This window comes from Gopherus flavomarginatus, chromosome 3, assembly GCF_025201925.1.
Source record: "Gopherus flavomarginatus isolate rGopFla2 chromosome 3, rGopFla2.mat.asm, whole genome shotgun sequence".
In the NCBI taxonomy this organism is placed as follows: domain Eukaryota; kingdom Metazoa; phylum Chordata; order Testudines; family Testudinidae; genus Gopherus; species Gopherus flavomarginatus.
In genome coordinates, this window is record NC_066619.1 from 69,786,236 (window position 1) to 69,805,008 (window position 18,773).

Here is an 18,773-nt window from a genome sequence, read left to right on the forward strand (position 1 = left end):
AATTCCTATGAATTTTAGCTCTATCCTCCAAAATATTGGCAAACCCCCTTTTTTTGTGTCCTTTGCAGACTTGATCAGTATGCTCTCTGTACCTACATCCAGGTAATTAATAAAGATATTAAACAACACTGGACCCAGAATAGATCCTTGTGGAACTCCACTTGACACCTCCCTCCAATCTGACATAATTCCATTAATTGTTATTCTGTGTTTACAGTTGTTTAACCATTTATGTACAGTAACTCCTCACTTAACGTTGTAGTTATGTTCCTGAAAAATTCAACTTTAAGTGAAACGATTTTAAACAAATCCAATTTTCCTATAAGATTTAATGTAAATGCGGGGGGGTTAGGTTCCAAGGAAATTTTTTGAGGGGCAGACAAAAGGCATAATCTGGTTGAGAAGTGCCCCTGGCTTACCTCACACAGGCACAGCCCACGGCAGGCAAGGACTCTAGGAAGCACCTTCACAGCAGCAGCTTCTCCAGAGAGCAGGCGCCCACTTTGCTGGGGAATGCTCCAGACCCACCTCTTCCCACCCCCAATCCACCTCCTCTCCAGAGCACGCCACATCCCTGCTCCTTCCCCTCCCTCCCAGTGCTTCGTGCTTAGGACTTTTGGGAGGGAGGGGGGAGGAGCGGAGATGCAGCGCTTCCCTGCTCCTCCCTCTCCCTCCCAGCACTTTGCATTTAGGACTTTCTGGGAAAGGAAAGAGCAGCCTCCGAACAGCTGTTTGGTGGCGCTTAGGACTTTCTGGGAGGGAGAGGAAGGAGGTGGAGAAGAGGAACTTGTGCAATGCTCCCTTGTGAAGTCGCTGCTCTTCCACAGAATCTTACAAGCAGTGGACAGAGCAGGCAGCCAAACAACATTATAAGGGAGCATTGCACAACTTTAAAAGAGCATGTTCCCTAATTGAGCAGCGACGTAACTTTGAAACAACATTAAGCGGAAGAATGTTAAGTGAGGAGTTACTGTATCCATTTAATGGTAGTTCTGTCGAGCCCTCATTTCTCCAGCTTACTTATCAGAATGTTATGGGAATATGTCAAAAGCATAGGTGAATTCTAGGTATATTATGTCCACCGCATTCCAGCATCCACCGAATCAGTTACCCTGTCAAAGAAGGAAATCAAGCTGGTTTGGCATGATTTGGTCTTGGTAAATCCATGCTGGCTACTAGTGATTACCCCTTCATCCTCCAAGTATTTGCAAATTGAATGTTTTATACATTGCTCTAGTAGCTTCCGAGATATCGAAGTCAAGTTGACTGATCTATAGTTTCCCACCTCCTCCTTTTTCCCCTTTTTCAAGATGGGTACTATGTTAGTTTTTCTGCAGTCTTCTGGGACCCATCCTGTCATTCACGAGTTTGTGAATATTATTGTTGGGGATGCCAAGATATCTCCAGCTAATTCCTTCAGTACCCCCAGGTGAATAGCATCTGGCCCTACTGATTTGAATTCATTCAAATTGGTCAGAAGATCTATGACATGTTTTTTACTTATCCTAATCTGCATCCCTTTCTCTTTATTGTCTATGGTAACTCCATTAGTTGTCCAGTCACATGTTATTTTTTGTGAGAAGACTGAAGCAAAGTGGGCATTGAGGAGCTCTGCCTTCTATCATCTTCTGTTACCAGCTCACCTTCCCTACTGAGCAGTGGACCCAAACAGTCCTTGATCTTTCTTTTTTGTCTGAAATATTTGAAGATCCTTTCCTGTTGTCTCTAACATTTCTTGCCAGCTGTAATTCATTCTTTGCCTTGGCTTTCCTGTTTTTGCTTCTACACTCTCATACCATTCCATGTATACTTCTCTGGTGGACATGCATACAACTGCAAACAGAGGAGAAGCAGAGAGAGTTCACCTACGGGGAGAAGCCACACAAGGTTTTGCCTTTCAGGCTTCTGCAAGCAGTAAATACATTATCTGAAGAGGCTCTTGATACATTACAAGGTAGGAAATATGGATATTGAGGGATCAGCTGTCGTGACCTGCATGGAATGTGCCATGTTTGTCTTTCTCCCAGAGGATAGATGTGACTGTGTCTGTACGAAGTGCAAGCTGGTCTCCATACTGGAAGAAAAGGCTGAAGGTCTAGAGACCCAAGTAAATGACTCTATGTTGCGTCAGAGAAAACGAAGACTTCCTAGATAAAAGTCAGGATTTGGTACTGCGGGCACAGAGTGCCAAAGAATTGGAGAAGGCAGTGCAGAGGGGAGGGGAATGGGGATTGAAGAACAAGTAAGAAAGTCGGCAGCATGTTTCCTCCAGAAGAAGGAGGAGAACCAATATACCCCCAGTGCAGGTAGAGGTAAGCAACCATTTTCAGGCTCTCTGCACAGGTGCTGCTGAGAATGCCTTGGAAGAGTCATCTGAGGGAAGGTATCAGAAGGAGATGCTGCTGACCAGAAGGCATGGGATGAATTGTCCTAAGGATGGGGGTTCCACGACACCACTCCAAAGAGGGAGAAGAAGGGTGGTGGTGGTCGGGGACTCCCTTCTAAGGGAGACAGAATCATCCATCTGCCATCTGGACTGGAAATCCTGAGAAGTGTGCTGCTTGCCTGGAGCTAGAATTCAGGATGTGACTGAGAGTCTGCCGAGAAGTAAGGAGAGATTATCAGATTATATTTATAAATTATCTGATGTACTGATTAACACGGTATGAATTAGTGAAGTTCTTCTGTAGCCCTTACCTAGTATTCATTGACTACGATGTTGACCTGGCCTACGTTACATCCCTGTAATCCATATCCCTTTACTTTATTTTTGTTATTAATAACTGACAAAAGCGAATTACTAATTCAGTCATTTTAGAATCATTGTTCCTTTTGTCTGTTTGTCTTACTTTCTCTCTAGCATTTTATTCTCCTAAAAATATTGTCAAAGTTCTTCGTCTACATAATCCCTCTGACTAGCCATTAGTTCATTCTGCTTCTTTACTGCCCATATCTTTTTGCTGCCAGCTTGAACTGACCTGAATTATTTATCTGTTTTCAGTACAGGTACTTTTTTCCCCTCTCATCCTTAAACAGTCCTTCATAAGGCCACACTGGTCACATCATGCTTTAAAAAAAATTTCCACAGCATTTGTAGTCTGTTGCACCTTAAATCTAGTGACTTTTCAGGATTTTGCAGTCTGCTACACTCAAAAGATTTTTAAACTTCCTTTTTTTGTGCCATATCCACCCTACATAGACTGTCTGGAAATCTAGCACCCATTCACTGATGTGTCTGATAAATCCATGGTCATTCGCCCAACTCTCCCTGTTAACTTCTTTCTTAATCAGTACCCCTTTAGTGGTAGGAATGACGGTAGATTTAGAATGATTTCCCTTCTTTTTAAATTCTTCTCTTACTGGTCTTTATCATGTGCAGCTCAGAAAACTCTTTGATGCTCCCATGAGTACAAGTGCACTCTTCTGGCTTCAAAATCTTCAGTACATGGTCCAGCGTTATTTTAAATTGCTACTCTTCCAACTCTTCCTACCCCTCGGCATGACTATTTTAGTTGTGAGCCACCTTTCACTAAGTTTCAGTTATGCCATTATATTAAACTATCAAGCATGCAGTGACTTTTTTATCATCTTGTTTTTGTTGTATATGCTCTTCGCTTTGTACACTACACCATAGCTGTAATATCCCTTGCATGCATTCATAAACCCTTCAGACTAGTAATATCTCCTTTTTAGTCATCTTTTGTAGAACATTTCCATTGTCTTTCTAGTCATACTGGAAGTGCTTCATACAATAGATGTTTTTAACTAAGCAAAAACTCTACTTCTAAAATGTGTGGATGTAAATTTGTCATTGTTATAGCCTAGCTTGAGTCCTCACATTTTTTTTGTTGTTGTTCATTTTATTGGTTTGACTCTGGTCTAAAAATTAAGACACACTCCATTAGAAGTCTGACAGATTGTCCCTTCCTATATAATGAAGATAGAGGTTTCCTTCCTATCTAGTTTAAAGACCACTTAGGAAGCCCTGTCTATTTATAACCAAGGGGGATGGCACCCAGTCTACTTGCATGGAGACTCAGCTAAATTAGCTTTGTGTTACATAGCAATGTCCTGTGAATCCAATACTCTAGTATAAGCCTTTTCACTCAATTTGGCCAAAGTATCTATGTGAAGATCACCTCCAAAGACATCATCTGTGAAGAATTAGTGTTCATAATCTTCCATGGTTGTGTGTTATCTGTATGTAATTTGTTTCTGTGGAATACAGTGTAACTATAACATAATATCTCTTTATTGTGTGTTTTTGTTCAGAAAAAATAAGAACTAGCCTGAAGGTATGCCCAAAACTTGAATTGTTCAAAACTTGCTCAAAGTATAGAAAAACTCAGCATACTTTTTTTGAAAATTTAAATTTCATTTTCATCATCTCTGCACTTCTGGGTTCTAACTGGGACTGAAAGCAGGTGTGGAAGCTGTTTTGCACTCTTTCTTGCCTGTCCAGAAGCATGACATACTGAATCTTCCAAGAAACCCTGCTCAAGGAAAATTAATTCTAATTTCCCAAATAGAGACTCTGAGAGCATCCACTCTTTTGCATGGTTGTCCAAACTATTTGCTTTTATCTCATAGGCACAAGACTGAGAGCAAGATTTTTAGTACTGTAAACAAAAGGATTAGACATTCATAAGAATAAACAGAGCATCTACAATTAGAATTTTTTCAAAAATTCTTTACAGGTGTATTTAAATTCTCATGTGTCAGGGCAGTAACCAACCTCTACATGGCCAGGGTTAAGAAGAAACATTCATTCTCTGTAGGCAAGTTATTCCATAATTTTCCAAGGGTTTCTTGGGCCTTCCTTCAGTGTAGCTGATGCAGGTTACTGGACTAGATGAACCATTGTTCTGATATGATATGGTAGTTCCTGCTTGAGGTTTGCTTGTCACTGTGGTATACATTTCATCCTCAAGGACTGTGCAAATGCCATCCTCTTTCCAGCAGAGAGGAGGTGGACTAGAATCTTACTGGAGCCCATCAGCACTGTTCCAGGAGACGACAGAGAGTTAGCTAGTGAGAGAACGAGGCATTCCCTTCTGTTTCTTCTTTTCCCTGTACCAGGGGATGAGCTTGGTGCCTCCCTCCACAACATTCTTGGCTCCTGCTGTAAAGCTGATCTAAAAGCATTTGAAACATTCTAGCCACAACAAATTATACTAACTAGCAGGAGGAATGGTGAAAACTTTAAAAATGGCTGTTTCAGGTAAGAACTGCATTGCTCAATAGTATGATTGTGTTCCCTGCTTTAAATATATACTTTTTATTTTAGTGGAGGTGGAAATGACAGAACAGCCAACTTGTATTATGATAGTTATGAATACTTGGGCTCCTTTTAAACTGTTTCCAGTATCTTCCATCTATCCTTAGTGTGTTTCCTCACTCTAGATTCTGCCTTGAACTGTTGTTAAATTCCTATTTTATTGACTCATAATAGTACAAAACCAGGAATATGAAAGTGCTTTAGCTCAGTATAACGAACCCACTTTAAAAACAAAAAAAAAATATTACTAACCAGCAGAAAGACTGAGTGTTAAAAATGCCTTTTCTCTTATTAATGTTTTCTTTTAAATTCAGCATCAAAGCTTTGGTTTCATTGATTTTATAATGTCTGAGTGAATGTCTTTGTCATCATGGAGGTGGACTACCTGGTCAGATGTTATCAGTTCTGTGAACAATGTTAAACTCGTATTTAATGATTTTGTATAGAAATCAATGATTCTGTGACAGACACTTCAGTGTGCTGTAGAACAGAATAAACAAAGGACACAGAACCCTAATTAAAAGTTAAGTCATCAACATTACCAGTGAAAGTAAAATGAAAAGTATAGGCTTGTATTTGTGAAGGCTCAAGGACAGTGGCTGTGGTAGCTAGTTCTTCTTCGAGTGCTTGCTCATATCCATTCCAATTAGGTGTGCGCGCGCTGCATGCACGTTCGTTGGAGATTTTTACCCTAGCAACACCCGGCGGGTCGGCTGGGTGCCCCCTGGCGTGGCGCTGCTATGGCACCGAATATATACCCCTGCCAACCCGTCCACTCCTCAGTTCCTTCTTACCGCCCGTGTTGGTCGTTGGAACAGTGGAGCGCGGCTCAGCTGATCTCCACTTCCCTAGCTATTCACTCGTTCTAGTTCTTATTGTGTATATAGTTTTATAGTTCATAGTTGTAATTAATACTTTTCATAACCTTTTGTTAACGTAGTTAGTGTATATAGTTCAGAGTTGGGGATTAGCCCTTCCCCTCTCCCGGTGCCCAGGCTCATGCCTGGTTCACCGGGCTTCAAACCGTGCTCGGCCTGCCGGCGGCCAATCCCAACGGGAGACGCCCACGACTCCTGCCTAAAGTGCCTGGGGGGATCCCATCTCACAGATAAGTGCTGGATTTGCAAATCGTTTAAGCCGCGGACTAAAAAGGAGCAGGACTTTCGTCTTAAGCAGCTCCTAATGGAGGCGGCCCTCACCCCTCCATCCTCGGCACCGAGTACCTCACAGTCCGCGCTGGGGAGAAGTTCCCCATCGGCACCGGAGAGTGCCAGCACCGCCAAGATGCCCCGGCAACAGCCGTCACCGGCACAGAAGCCAGCCCGGCACTGCTCCCTCTCCCCGCGTGCCAAAAAGGTTAAAGCTCCTGCGGCTCCGATATCTGCACCGCAGTCTGAGCACCAGCCAAAGCCGAGTCGCCCGGCGCCAACAACTGCCGCGGCACCCGCAGGTTCGGCACCGTTGATTCCGGCCATGCAAGAGCCGTCAAATCCGGTGCAGGATAGCTCCCCGGCACACGCTTCGGTAGAGCTTATCGTTCCCACCACGCCAGAGACCTTTTCGACGGCGAGGGAACTGATTGCCCTGACGGAGCCTTCCCTGCCTCAACCCCCAGCACCGCTGGTGCGGGTTTTTGCGTCAACAGGGAAGCCTGCCCTCGTCAGGCCACCTTCCATCGACGCCGCAGGCAGGCACCACTCCAGATTGAGGTCTCGACAGCGTTCCCGATCTCGTCGCCGATCCCAATCTAGACGCCGCTCGCAGTCCCGGTACCATTCTCCTTCTCGGTACCGGTCATACTCGCGGCACCGCTCAAGGTCCCGCTCTCCAGACCGGTACTCCAGATGGCGGTCCAGGTCCCGGCACCGTTCGCGCCGCAGCTGCTCTCACCATAGAGCCTCATGATCCCGGTCAACCTCCCAGCACCGTACCGGTCGCAGGTCCCGGTCAACCTCTCGGCACCGTTACGACTCCCGGTACTGCTCTCCGGCACGGCACGACGTCCGGTACCATGCTCACAGGGCTCCTCATGCACTCTCTGCTCCGCCATGGCGATCATGGCACCCATCTGAGTCTTCACACGCGGATAGCGCCGCATATGGGGACTCAGAAACGCAGAGCCGTGTCCTCCAGGAGGCTCAGGGCTCGGAACAAGTGCCTCAGTGGTCCTTCTGGACGCCTTGGGCATATCACCAGGCCCAAGGCGAACCCATGGTTCCACCTCATTCCGTCCCGTCGGAACATCATGCACCAGAGGCCACTGTTAGCCGCCCTCCTCCAATGGGTACAGATGAGTCGGCTCTGGCGCCGGATCCACAGGTGCTCCCAGACCCTGATGCTCCTCCGGAACTGGAGTTACTAGATGAGCCAACCGTGCCGGGTCTGTCGTCGTCCTCTTCACTGGACGAGGCAGTAGCCAGCACTTCGTCATCGGGCCCACCCCCGATCGACCTCCGAGCCCACCAGGATCTTCTTCAGCGAGTCGCCCTAAATATCAACATCCAGGTGGAGGAGGTCCCGGAAGTGGAAGATCCAGTCATTGACATACTCTCAGCAGATGCCCCAACTCGCGTGGCTCTGCCATTCATCCGTTCCATCCAAGCCAAAGCGGACACCATTTGGCAATCTCCGGCGTCTATCCCTCCTACGGCCAGAGGCGTGGAAAGGAAATACATAGTACCCTCTAAAGGGTACGAATACTTATATACCCATCCTCCTCTATGCTCTCTGGTCGTTCAATCCTAGAATGAGCGAGAGCACCATGGACAGCAAGCCCCTGCCCCAAAATCATGGGAGGCTAGACGGATGGATCTGCTGGGGCGTAAAGTCTACTCCGCCGGGGGCCTCCAGCTACGGGTAGCCAACCAACAGGCCCTGCTCAGCAGGTATAATTATAATACCTGGCAATCGGTGGGTAAGTTCGCTGAACTGGTCCCACAGGACTCCCGCCCGGAATTTCAAGCCCTTCTGGAGGAAGGGAAGAAAGTAGCATGGACTTCCCTGCAAGCCTCCCTCGACGCTGCTGACTCGGCGGCCAGAACTGTGGCCTCAGGGATTACGATGCGGAGAATATCGTGGTTACAGGTCTCAGGTCTACCTCCTGAACTGCAACACACTATTCAGGACCTTCCGTTTGATGGACAGGGCCTTTTCTCTCAGAAAACGGACCCTAGACTCCAGAGTCTCAAAGACAATCGCGTCATCATGCATTCCCTCGGGATGCATACCCCGCAAACCCAACGGAGGTCCTTCCGTACCCAACCTCAGCGCCCTTACCCACCACCCAGACCATGACAAGATTTTAGCAGGAGGCATGCTCGCGGGAACCGCAGACGGCAATCGGGTTCCCAAGGGAGCCAGAATAACGGTTCCGCCAAACCATCAGCGGGACCAAAACCGAACTTTTGAAGGTGCGCCCAAGAGCAGAGCACCAGTCCCTTCCCAGGGTCCCCTCCAGTTTTCCAACCGTCTTTCCTCCTTCCTCCCTGTGTGGGCCCAATTAACCTCAGATCGTTGGGTCCTGCGCACGGTGGAGTCTGGATACCACCTCCAATTTATTTCACCCCCTCCCTCCCACACTCCTTCCCCATCCGTCTTCAGGGACCCCTCTCACGAGCAATTCCTCTGTCAAGAGGTTCGTACGCTCCTCTCTATCGGAGCTATAGAGGAGGTGACAGAGGAGTTCAGGGCAAGGGATTTTACTCCCAATATTTCCTAATCCCCAAGGCGAAAGGAGGTCTTCGACCTATCTTGGACCTGCGCGGTCTCAACATCTTTCTGAAAAAGTTGAAGTTCCGCATGGTGTCCCTGGGGACCATCATCCCATCCTTGGATCCCGGAGACTGGTTCGCTGCTCTCGACATGAAGGACATATACTTTCACATCACCATTTACCCTCCTCACAGACGGTACCTACGGTTTATGGTGCACCATCAACATTTTAAATTTGCGGTCCTTCCGTTTGGCCTCTCCACCGCCCTGCACGTATTTACAAAGTGCATGGCTGTAGTGGCCGCCTTCCTCCGTCGTCGGTGAATACACGTCGTTCCTTACCAAGATGACTGGCTTATTTGCGGGACCTCCAAAGCCCAAGTTACCAGGCATGTTGCCTTCATCATGGACCTATTCGAGCGGTTGGGCCTGATGATCAATCTAGAGAAGTCTACTCTAGTGCCCACTCAAAGAATAGAATTCATTGGGGCCGTACTAGACTCAAAACTTGCAACAGCCTGCCTTCCACTACCCCGGTTTCAGGCAATAGCCTCGGTCATAGAAAGCCTCCGAACTTTTCCAACGACCTCGGCCTGCACCTGCCTCAGCCTTCTCGGTCACATGGTCGCGGGCACTTTTGTAACCAAGCACGCCAAATTACGCCTGCGTCCCCTTCAAACCTGGCTCGCCTCGGTTTACCGTCCAGGCAGGGATGCCATAGACTTGGTCGTCACCATTCCTCAGAGCGTCTTAGGCTCCCTCAGCTAGTGGCTAACATCTCCCCTGGTGTGTGCAGGAATGTCGTTCCAACCGAGATAGCCCTCAGTATCCCTAACGTTGGATGCGTCATCTCTCAGCTGGGGAGCACACCTAGGCCATTGTCACACGCAAGGTCTCTGGTCTTCTCAGGAGCTGGCATTGCACATAAACGTCCGGGAGCTGAGAGCAGTTCACCTCGCCTGCCAGACGTTCCAACTTCATCTGCAGGGCCGTTGTGTTCTAGTACTCACGGACAACACAACAGCCATGCACTACATAAACAAGCAGGGAGGGACTCGATCTTCCCCCCTTTGTCAGGAGGCGATCCAACTGTGGGAGTTTTGTATACCCCACTCCATAGACCTTGTAGCGTCTTTCCTCCCAGGGGTCCGGAACACTCTGGCAGACCATCTCAGCAGATCCTTTCTCTCCCACGAGTGGTCACTTCGCCCGGACATTGCACATTCCATCTTCCAGAAGTGGGGCTTTCCTCACATAGACCTCTTCGCTTCCCACAACAACAGGAAGTGTCCGAGGTTCTGTTCCTTCCAGGGTCTCGCCCCGGGCTCAATATCGGACGCCTTCCTAATCTCTTGGGCGAACCACCTGCTTTACGCCTTTGCACCCTTTCCGATGGTGCACAGGGTTCTTGTAAAGCTTTGCAGGGACAGGGCTCGACTGATCCTGATCGCCCCTGCATGGCCCTGACAACACTGGTATACCACGTTGCTGGACCACTCGATAGCCAACCCGATCCCCCTGCCCCTTCATCAGGATCTGATAACGCAGGACCACGGCAGGCTTTTCCACCCAGACCTGCAATCCCTCCATCTAACGGTGTGACTCCTGCATGGTTAACCCAATCGGAGTTATGCTGCTCTGCACCGGTGCAAGAGGTACTCCTGGGTAGCAGGAAACGTTCTACTCGGTCTACTTACTTAGCCAAGTGGAAGCGGTTTTCTTGCTGGTGCCAAACGCGAAATGTCGCACCTACAGAGGTTCCCATCCCCACTATTTTGGACTACCTCCGGTATATTAAACAACAAGGCCTCGCTATCTCATCTTTGCGAGTGCACTTGGCTATTTCTACTTTCCACCCTGGAGAAGGAGCTTACTCCGTCTTCTGCCACCCTATGGTCTTGAGGTTCCTCAAAGGCCTGGAGCATCTATACCCCTAGTACGTCGCCCCGCCCCTTCCTGGGACCTCAGTTTAGTCCTGACGAGACTTATGTCCCCCCCCGTTCGAGCCATTAGCAACCTGCTCATCCCTATACTTATCATGGAAAACAGCTTTCCTTGTGGCTATTACATTGGCTAGGAGAGTCTCTGAGCTTCAGGCTCTGATGGTGGACCCACCGTATACGGTGTTCCACAAAGACAAGGTGCAGCTACGCCGACATCCAGCGTTCCTCCCGAAAGTAGTCTCGACCTTTCACCTCAACCAGGACATATTCCTCCCAGTCTTCTTCCCCAAACCGCATACATCTCGTAGGGAACAGCAGTTACATTCGCTTGACGTCCGTAGGGTGCTCGCCTTCTATATTGACCGTATGAGACCCTTCCGTAAAACGCCCCAACTCTTTGTTGCAGTGGCGGACCGGATGAAAGGCCAGCCCGTCTCTTCTCAGAGGATTTCGTCCTGGGTAACAGCGTGCATCCGGACTTGCTGTGATCTAGCACATACCTCTCCCAGTCATATTACCACACATTCTACCAGGGCCCAGGCCTCGTTGACTGTCGTCTTAGCCCGACTACCTATTCAGGAGATACGTTGGGCTGCTACGTGGTCTTCGGTACACACCTTTGCTTCCCATTATGCCCTGGTGCAACAATCCAGAGACGATGCAGCCTTCGGCTTAGCAGTTTTGCATTCTGCAGTTTCTCACTCCGACCCCACTGCCTAGGTAAGGTTTGGGATTCACCTAATTGGAATGAATACGAGCAAGCACTCAAAGAAGAAAAGATGGTTACTCACCTTTGTAACTGTTGTTCTTTGAGATGTGTTGCTCATATCCATTCCAAAACCTGCCCTCCTTCCCCACTGTCGGAGTAGCCAGCAAGAAGGAACTGAGGAGCGGACGGGTCGGCAGGGGTATATATTCGGTGCTATAGCAGCGCCACGCCACGGGGCGCCCAGCTGACCCGCTGGGTGTTGCTAGGGTAAAAATCTCCGACGAACGTGCACGCGGCGCGCGCACACCTAATTGGAATGGATATGAGCAACACATCTCGAAGAACAACAGTTACAAAGGTGAGTAACCGTCTTTTACTATTCCATGAAGCTATCCTAACAGCGTAACCAAGTAATGCTATCAAGTACAGCTGTGTTTTGGAGGAGATGTAAAACTGAGATCTTAACCACTCGTGATTACCAAAATTCCCATCTCACTTTTCTTGAGAGTCAGAGTATTAACTGCAGTGTCCTGGCCAGATTCCATGTTGAGTAATTAGATTTCAAACAGCTAATTCCCCATGTAATTTCAGTTGGGTATGATACACTTCTTCAGGTCATGTCCTTAAGTGTTCTGTAGTGCTGCTTTGAGATTGCTAAATAGATGCCTAGAGGTGGCTGCATTTCAGTGTTGGATGAAGTGTTTTATTGATAGAGACATGTCATCCTCTTTGCTGCTAGGTACACAAACTCCAGCCCAGTCTGACTAGTAAGTGCAGAAGTGTGGAGGAAGAGCTGAACATGCATCACTGTCCTCTAGCAGTAGGTGGAAAACAGCTGCTCCATGGCAAAAGTATGGAATTAACTTAGGGACACCGGTGGGTGTTAATGCTGACAGCAGAGCTGGTGCAAGGATGTTTCGCGCCCTAGGTGAAACTTCCACCTGGCGACTCCCCACCCCCCCGCGGCAGCTCCCCACCTCCGCCCTGAGATGCCCCCCTTGTGGCAGCTCCCCACCCTGAGGCACCCCCCCTCACCCAGCTCACCCTTGCTCTGCACACGAGCACACCGTTGCTGCTTCACTTCTCCCGCCTCCCAGGCTTGCGGCACCAATCAGCTTAGGTGCTGCAAGCCTGGGAGGCGGGAGAAGTGAAGCAGCCACGGCGTGCTCAGGGAGGAGGCAGGGCAGGGGTGAGCTGAGGCGGTGAGCTCTGCGTGCTGCCCCCCCCTTACTTGCTGCAGGCGGCCCTCCCCGCGCTTCCCTGCCCCAGCTCCCTCCGCTTAAATACCAACGGCAACCGGGCCGGCCGAAGATCTGACCGCCGCGGTCGCTACCGAACAAAATGACGCCCCCCAAATCCTAGTGGCCTAGGCTACCGCCTAGGTCGCCTAAATGGTTGCACCAGCCCTGGCTGACAGTTTTCTCAATAGCCATTATTCTGCATCTTCTGTTATCCTCAGCGTGAAGGGTAGTATGTAGGAACATGAGGGGAGCCACTGTCAGTGTAGTTCCTGAGTGAGTCATGTTGCCATGTTTTGGAACAGGCACACAAGGGATATCCGTCCTTCCAGATGCCCTGAACTCTGTGGGGTTTCACTGTAACTCATACAACATCCACATCTGCTGTCATCTTCTCAAGATTCACCCCTTTCCCAAACTGATAATGAACCAGAAAGTTCACACAATGGAATAACGTCATTTCCATCCCTTTCTGCAGAATAGGATCATTTAGCCCACATTGTGCTCTGTGTGGTCTGGAAATTAGAACATTCATGGAAAACTGTTAATGCATTGGAAGTGTGAAGGTTGGATAGTTCATTCACAATCACAGTTTGACATGAGATGATTTTTCATGGATATAATATGTAGATTGTGTTGGTTTATATGAAATAGTGAGAGAGCTAAATGAATGAAAGGCATAAGGACCTGAGGATGGGGAGTTTAGTAGTGAACTTACCAAATAAAAACTCTTCAACTCACATGACTGCAGAAAGGAAAAACCAGCCACGTAGATGAAACTGCATCTTAATATAATACCATAGAAAATAAAGTCTTATCAAACACACTGTGGAATTATTGAAATTGGACAAAGATAAGGCAAGCTTTCCTGTCTACAGAAAGGAAATATGTCAAGACAGAAAAGAAATTGAATTGCAGACCTTTGTTTCAAGGTATAAATGAATTACAGGAAAAAAGACCTGTATTCATAACTTAGTCTTATATTTTGTTTCAGCACAATGAAAGCAATCATAAGAGCACAAGAAATTTATTATGAAGTCAACTGGGATATCGCTGTGTGTATATATAAACAAAGAAAACTACATTATAGATTGAAATTGGAATGATGAAAATTTCATCAAAAGAACATGAATAACTGTTTAGATACACATGAAGCAACCACCACATCTTTGCCATTTTTACAAATATTGGAGAGTACAATGATTTACATACAGCTGCTACTGCTATGGATGGTCCTAGTCCATATGAAAACGCTGTTGATGCAGGGGCTTTGTGTAGGGGAGCAGGTCCTGTGCACTGCAACTTTCTTGCTCTGCTACTTCTGACATACTTGCAGCTCCACAGTTAGCTTCTCTGGCATTATTATCCTTGTGATTGCCTGTCCTCTCGGCCCTGCTGTAATTGGCCCTGGCACTCCTGTGCCTCTCAGCACAGCTGTGACAGAGATGGTCTTCACTAGGGGAAAAAAAATGAGTTAAAACATGGCAACTAACATGAGGTAAAATCCTGGTGAAAATAAGGTGGTGTAGTTTTAACATGTACTTGTAGATCAAAGTAAAGACTAGAAGCAGAGCCTAGTTCTGCTGATCAGTCCCAGACTAACCAGTGTCGACTTGGTTCGCTTGCACCAGCTCCCATCTCAGTGGGCCCTTGACCACTAGGGGAAAAAAACTGGAATGATGCTACGACACATGCACCAAGTCACAGAGCCAGTCATGGGGGAGGAAGGGGCAATTTCTATAGTGCCCAGGTCCCCAACGTTCTTTAATCCAACACTGCTGCTAACACAGGTTAACATTTACAAGTGTCTTGTCTTCATTCTGATTTTTACCTTGTCAATTTCCTTGTGCTAAGACATAGTAAGAATCCACCTTCTTCCTAGGGAGGCTATTAGGAGCAGCTCTTTTACAACAAGGGTAGACTCATCCCTTACCCTCTTGTACATAGTATTGCCAACCTCAGGTGTTGAGTCAGGCACTCCAAAAATCATGAGATTGTCTTAAAAACCGTGAAACTTTTAAGAACTAATAATAAATACGGGGGCATCTTATTTACATTGTTCCAGTGCTTGTCCCAATGTGTAGTGCACTTCAGGTTTTGCATGCACCTAGGACTAGAGAATTCTTCTTAGTAGTGTCCATTCAGTGTATGCAGGCACCCCCACTCTACTCATGCTCCACACAAAAGGTATAAAGGGGGCTGCCACACTGCTGCTGTTTCAGTTCCTTCTCACTGCTACCTCAGATCCCATCTTATGACCTTGTGATTGAGAAGTCCACTACACACAGGGAAAAAACATCTCAAACATTACTACAGAGTGAGTAATCATTCCTTTTGTAGTATGAAAGCTATACTCAGGTCATGCTCAAGCTTTTCGCTACAAACATCTAAGCTAGAAACTTCGTTTAAAATGAAAACTCAGATTCTCACATAATCATTTGACTTTAGGAGCGGGGGCTGTATGTAAAATACCAACTATGAGAGTTGCAACAAAATTATCAACTTGGCAAACACTATACTAGTAGAGCTCCTACTTCCACCTAGCACTTCCGGGACACAACTTCTGCCTGTTGGAAATCAGTGGGGGTTATTCATATTCTTTGAGGAGGATCTGGAGAGGGAGGAGAGAGAGAGTTGGGCTCTGGAGCACAAAAGGGATATGAGAATTATATGGAGGCGCCTCTAACGTCCTAAGATCAGCACCATGGCTGCACATACAATTGAGTAATGTATCCATTCTCCATCACAAGATCTTTGTAAATATAGGTATATTCTACTATAATTATGTTTGTTTATTAGCAGCTAAGCATTGTTCAGACTATACAAATTAACACAGTCCTGAGTCTTATTACAGCAGTAAATTAATAGAAATTATTGTGCACTGCTGATATAAACCTGTATGCACTTTTTATTTCTTAATTTAGGTCCAAATTGATGGGTCTATAAAAGCATGGGCTATAACTATTATAGAGAAACTGTTTTATACCTCTTTGTATACAGTAGTTAAGTAAACTTTTTTGTTTCATTTATATTGTACAATTTAACATAGTTAGCATTTACACAAAAACTTATGAGGACTGGGCTTATTTAGTCTGCAGAAGAGAAGAGTGAGGGGGGATTTGATAGTAGCCTTCAACTACCTGAGCAGGGTTCAAAAGAGGATGGAGCTAGGCTGTTCTCAGTGATGGCAGATGACAGAACAAGAAGCAATGGTCTCCAATTGCAGTGGGGTGGGGTCTAGGTTGGATATTAGAAAAACTGTTTGACTAGGAGAGTGGTGAAGCACTGGAATGGGTGGTAGACTCTCCATCCTTTGAGGTTTTTAAGGCCCGGCTTGACAAAGCCCTGGCTGGGATGATTTAGTTGGGGGTGGTTCTGCTTTGAGCAGGGCCTTGGACTAGATGACCTCCTGAGGTCTCTTCCAACCCTACTCTTCTATGAATCTATGAAAGAGGGTGGCACTAGAATATGAGACACTTGCATACCATACACCTATAGTCCCAAATTATGAGAGACTCTTGCTTGGTCACACACGGATGCAGTGGACTGCAAGTAACCTCTGATATGACTGTGCAAGAGTCTCCCACAGTACAGTCCCTTTACTCCGGGAAGCCCATGCTCCTCCCCGGGAACAACATGCTAAAAATGGAGGTGCAGGGCTTTGGGTGCCCTCCCTGCCTCCATTCTGCATCAGCCCACACAACAGATAGAGCATCAACTGAAGCAATCTGCTCCATACTAAAGGGGCAGACAGATCATCCTTTGCACTATGTGCACAGAGCAGCCCTGGAGAGATTATACAATTTCTCTGCAGTTCTTTCTGGGGGAATATAGTTTTACATTGCCTCCTACTTAGACCCAAGGCATAAATAGCGCAATTTACCTCCTATGCAGTAAGGCATTTATAGAAGAAGAGAGAATCAGGAACAAAATGATAGTCAAAAGTAAGTTTTGTAGGAGGGGTGAAGCAGGAGCAAAGACTACAAGTGTACACATACATACATGACTAGAATTTTAAATTTGGTGTGCACAGTTGCACACATACATTTATTCACTATTTATGATGTTATACATGATGTTATATTTATTATTATTATTATTTGATAAGTACTTGATTGTCCCCTGTCCAGATGATTGGCAGGAATACTGTAACATGGTTGATAAACCTAAAATGTATAATTAAACATTATAACCCAAGGAAAATGACTTTTTAGTAGATAAGGTGCTTAATCTTTATTTTTTTTTAAATAATTCATAGGTCATACTGTACTTTAACACAATACTTGTTCTCTAAACTTCTATACTGTTTTAAGGGAAAACAACTATTCTCAATTGCATTTTGCTGAGAACTATATAGGATTTTTTTTTAATCAAAGTATTGAAAAATAGTAGAAGAAAACACTAGTTTTAGTATTGCTGTTGTTTGGTACACTGAGTGTCTACTGTACCAGGGGTTTGTATTGTGTCTTCAGATTTCTGTTTAGAATTAGAATATAGTTTTTAAAAATGGAGTATCATTTTGTTATTTACCAATTCAAGTTTCTAGTTAGATTTAACTATAGTGTAAATTAAAGTAATTTAAATATTTAGGCTTCATAAGTTTTGTGTATTTTTCCACTTTGATCTATGTATTATTTATTTATAAGGTTTGCCTTTTTACCAATATTTTCTTAAAACTTTTTTGTGCACGAGGATAGATTCACTGAGCTCCTCTATATCATTTCACAGGATAGCCCTTGATTGGAATGCTGAATGCTCTCCAAACACAATATACATTTTATCCTACATATGGAGACTACAGATTTCATAAAAGTATAAAGTTGCCAGCTTAATCACAATGATGCAGAATAGTTTTTTGGGGTGCATTTATGATAAGGCTATTTTTTATGTTGTTCACTTGGTACTGAAAATAACAAATTTTGCTTTTTAGCATTAGTTTTACACAGCTAATTTAGAACTTAGCTCTTATGACACTCCTCTTATCTGATAATCTCAAAGCACTTTACAAACAATAATTAGACCTTAATACTACCCTGTGAGGTAGGTGATATTCTGCTCATTTTACAGTGGGGGAAAAATCAAAACACAGAGAAGTTACATGACTTCTTGGCACAGCCAAATAGACTGTCAGTGGCAGAGTCGAGATACAGATTCTGAGAGTCAATTAACTTAGATTTTTTCTATAGTGTCTAAGCACTGTACCACATGAGGGTACTGCCAAAATACTCATGTATTTTATTAACCCAGTCCACTTTTACCTGAGAAAATGAGGATTCGTGCTAGTTATTCAAAGAAATGACTCTAAAAGAACTGCTTGGAGTTGCATGCAAAGTCGTCTCATTAGTATTCATTTTATGGTTAACTACCATAGTGTGAAGGCGAAAACCTTGAAGCACAGTGGAAGGAGAGTACTGGGAAAGAAAGGTTTCTGAACTGTGCTGTAGACTCTCTAATATTCATATTTCCAATCCATTCTAAGTAAACAGCTAACACGTGATGTGTTTTGTAGATGGATCAGCAGCAGCACACAAAGAGTAGGAGATATCTGGTACAGGAGTGCTTTGATTTAGCTATCTAGCAATCCTTTGGAAGTTGCCTACAATTGTTGCACAGAGGAAGTGTATGTAACCCATTAGCACTAATCCTCCCACACAACAGTTTCACTAGTTGACCTTCCAACCCCTTCTCTAAAGCTGGGTCAGAGACTGTTTTATTCAAATTAAACTGGCATAGGAAGTAGCATAAACCTAACTGTTTCCACACTGAATGCTTACTGCATATTGTTTGTTAGAACAGTTTTGGGCTGCTTACTATTTACTATTACCAGGAAAGAGGAAGAAACTGCGTAGTGGCTATTGTGTTCTTTAATAGCATGATTGATTTCCTCCATGAGG

The 18,773-nt window shown here is 45.6% G+C and overlaps 1 protein-coding gene across 9 annotated transcripts in view; it reads left to right on the top strand.

Moving 5' to 3' along the window:
- Positions 1 to 18,773, top strand: part of FER (FER tyrosine kinase) — a 456,227-nt gene that overhangs the window by 413,790 nt on the left and 23,664 nt on the right. Inside the window, exon 18 of one of the 9 annotated variants that reach the window (XM_050945732.1) lies at positions 5,080 to 5,116. The exons of the other annotated variants lie outside the window; for them this stretch is intronic. Within the exon in view, the coding sequence (XP_050801689.1) occupies positions 5,080 to 5,086 (7 nt within the window). The 3' untranslated portion in view covers positions 5,087 to 5,116. Of the gene's footprint in view, positions 1 to 5,079; positions 5,117 to 18,773 lie in introns of those variants that run through there. 9 annotated transcript variants of the gene reach the window in all.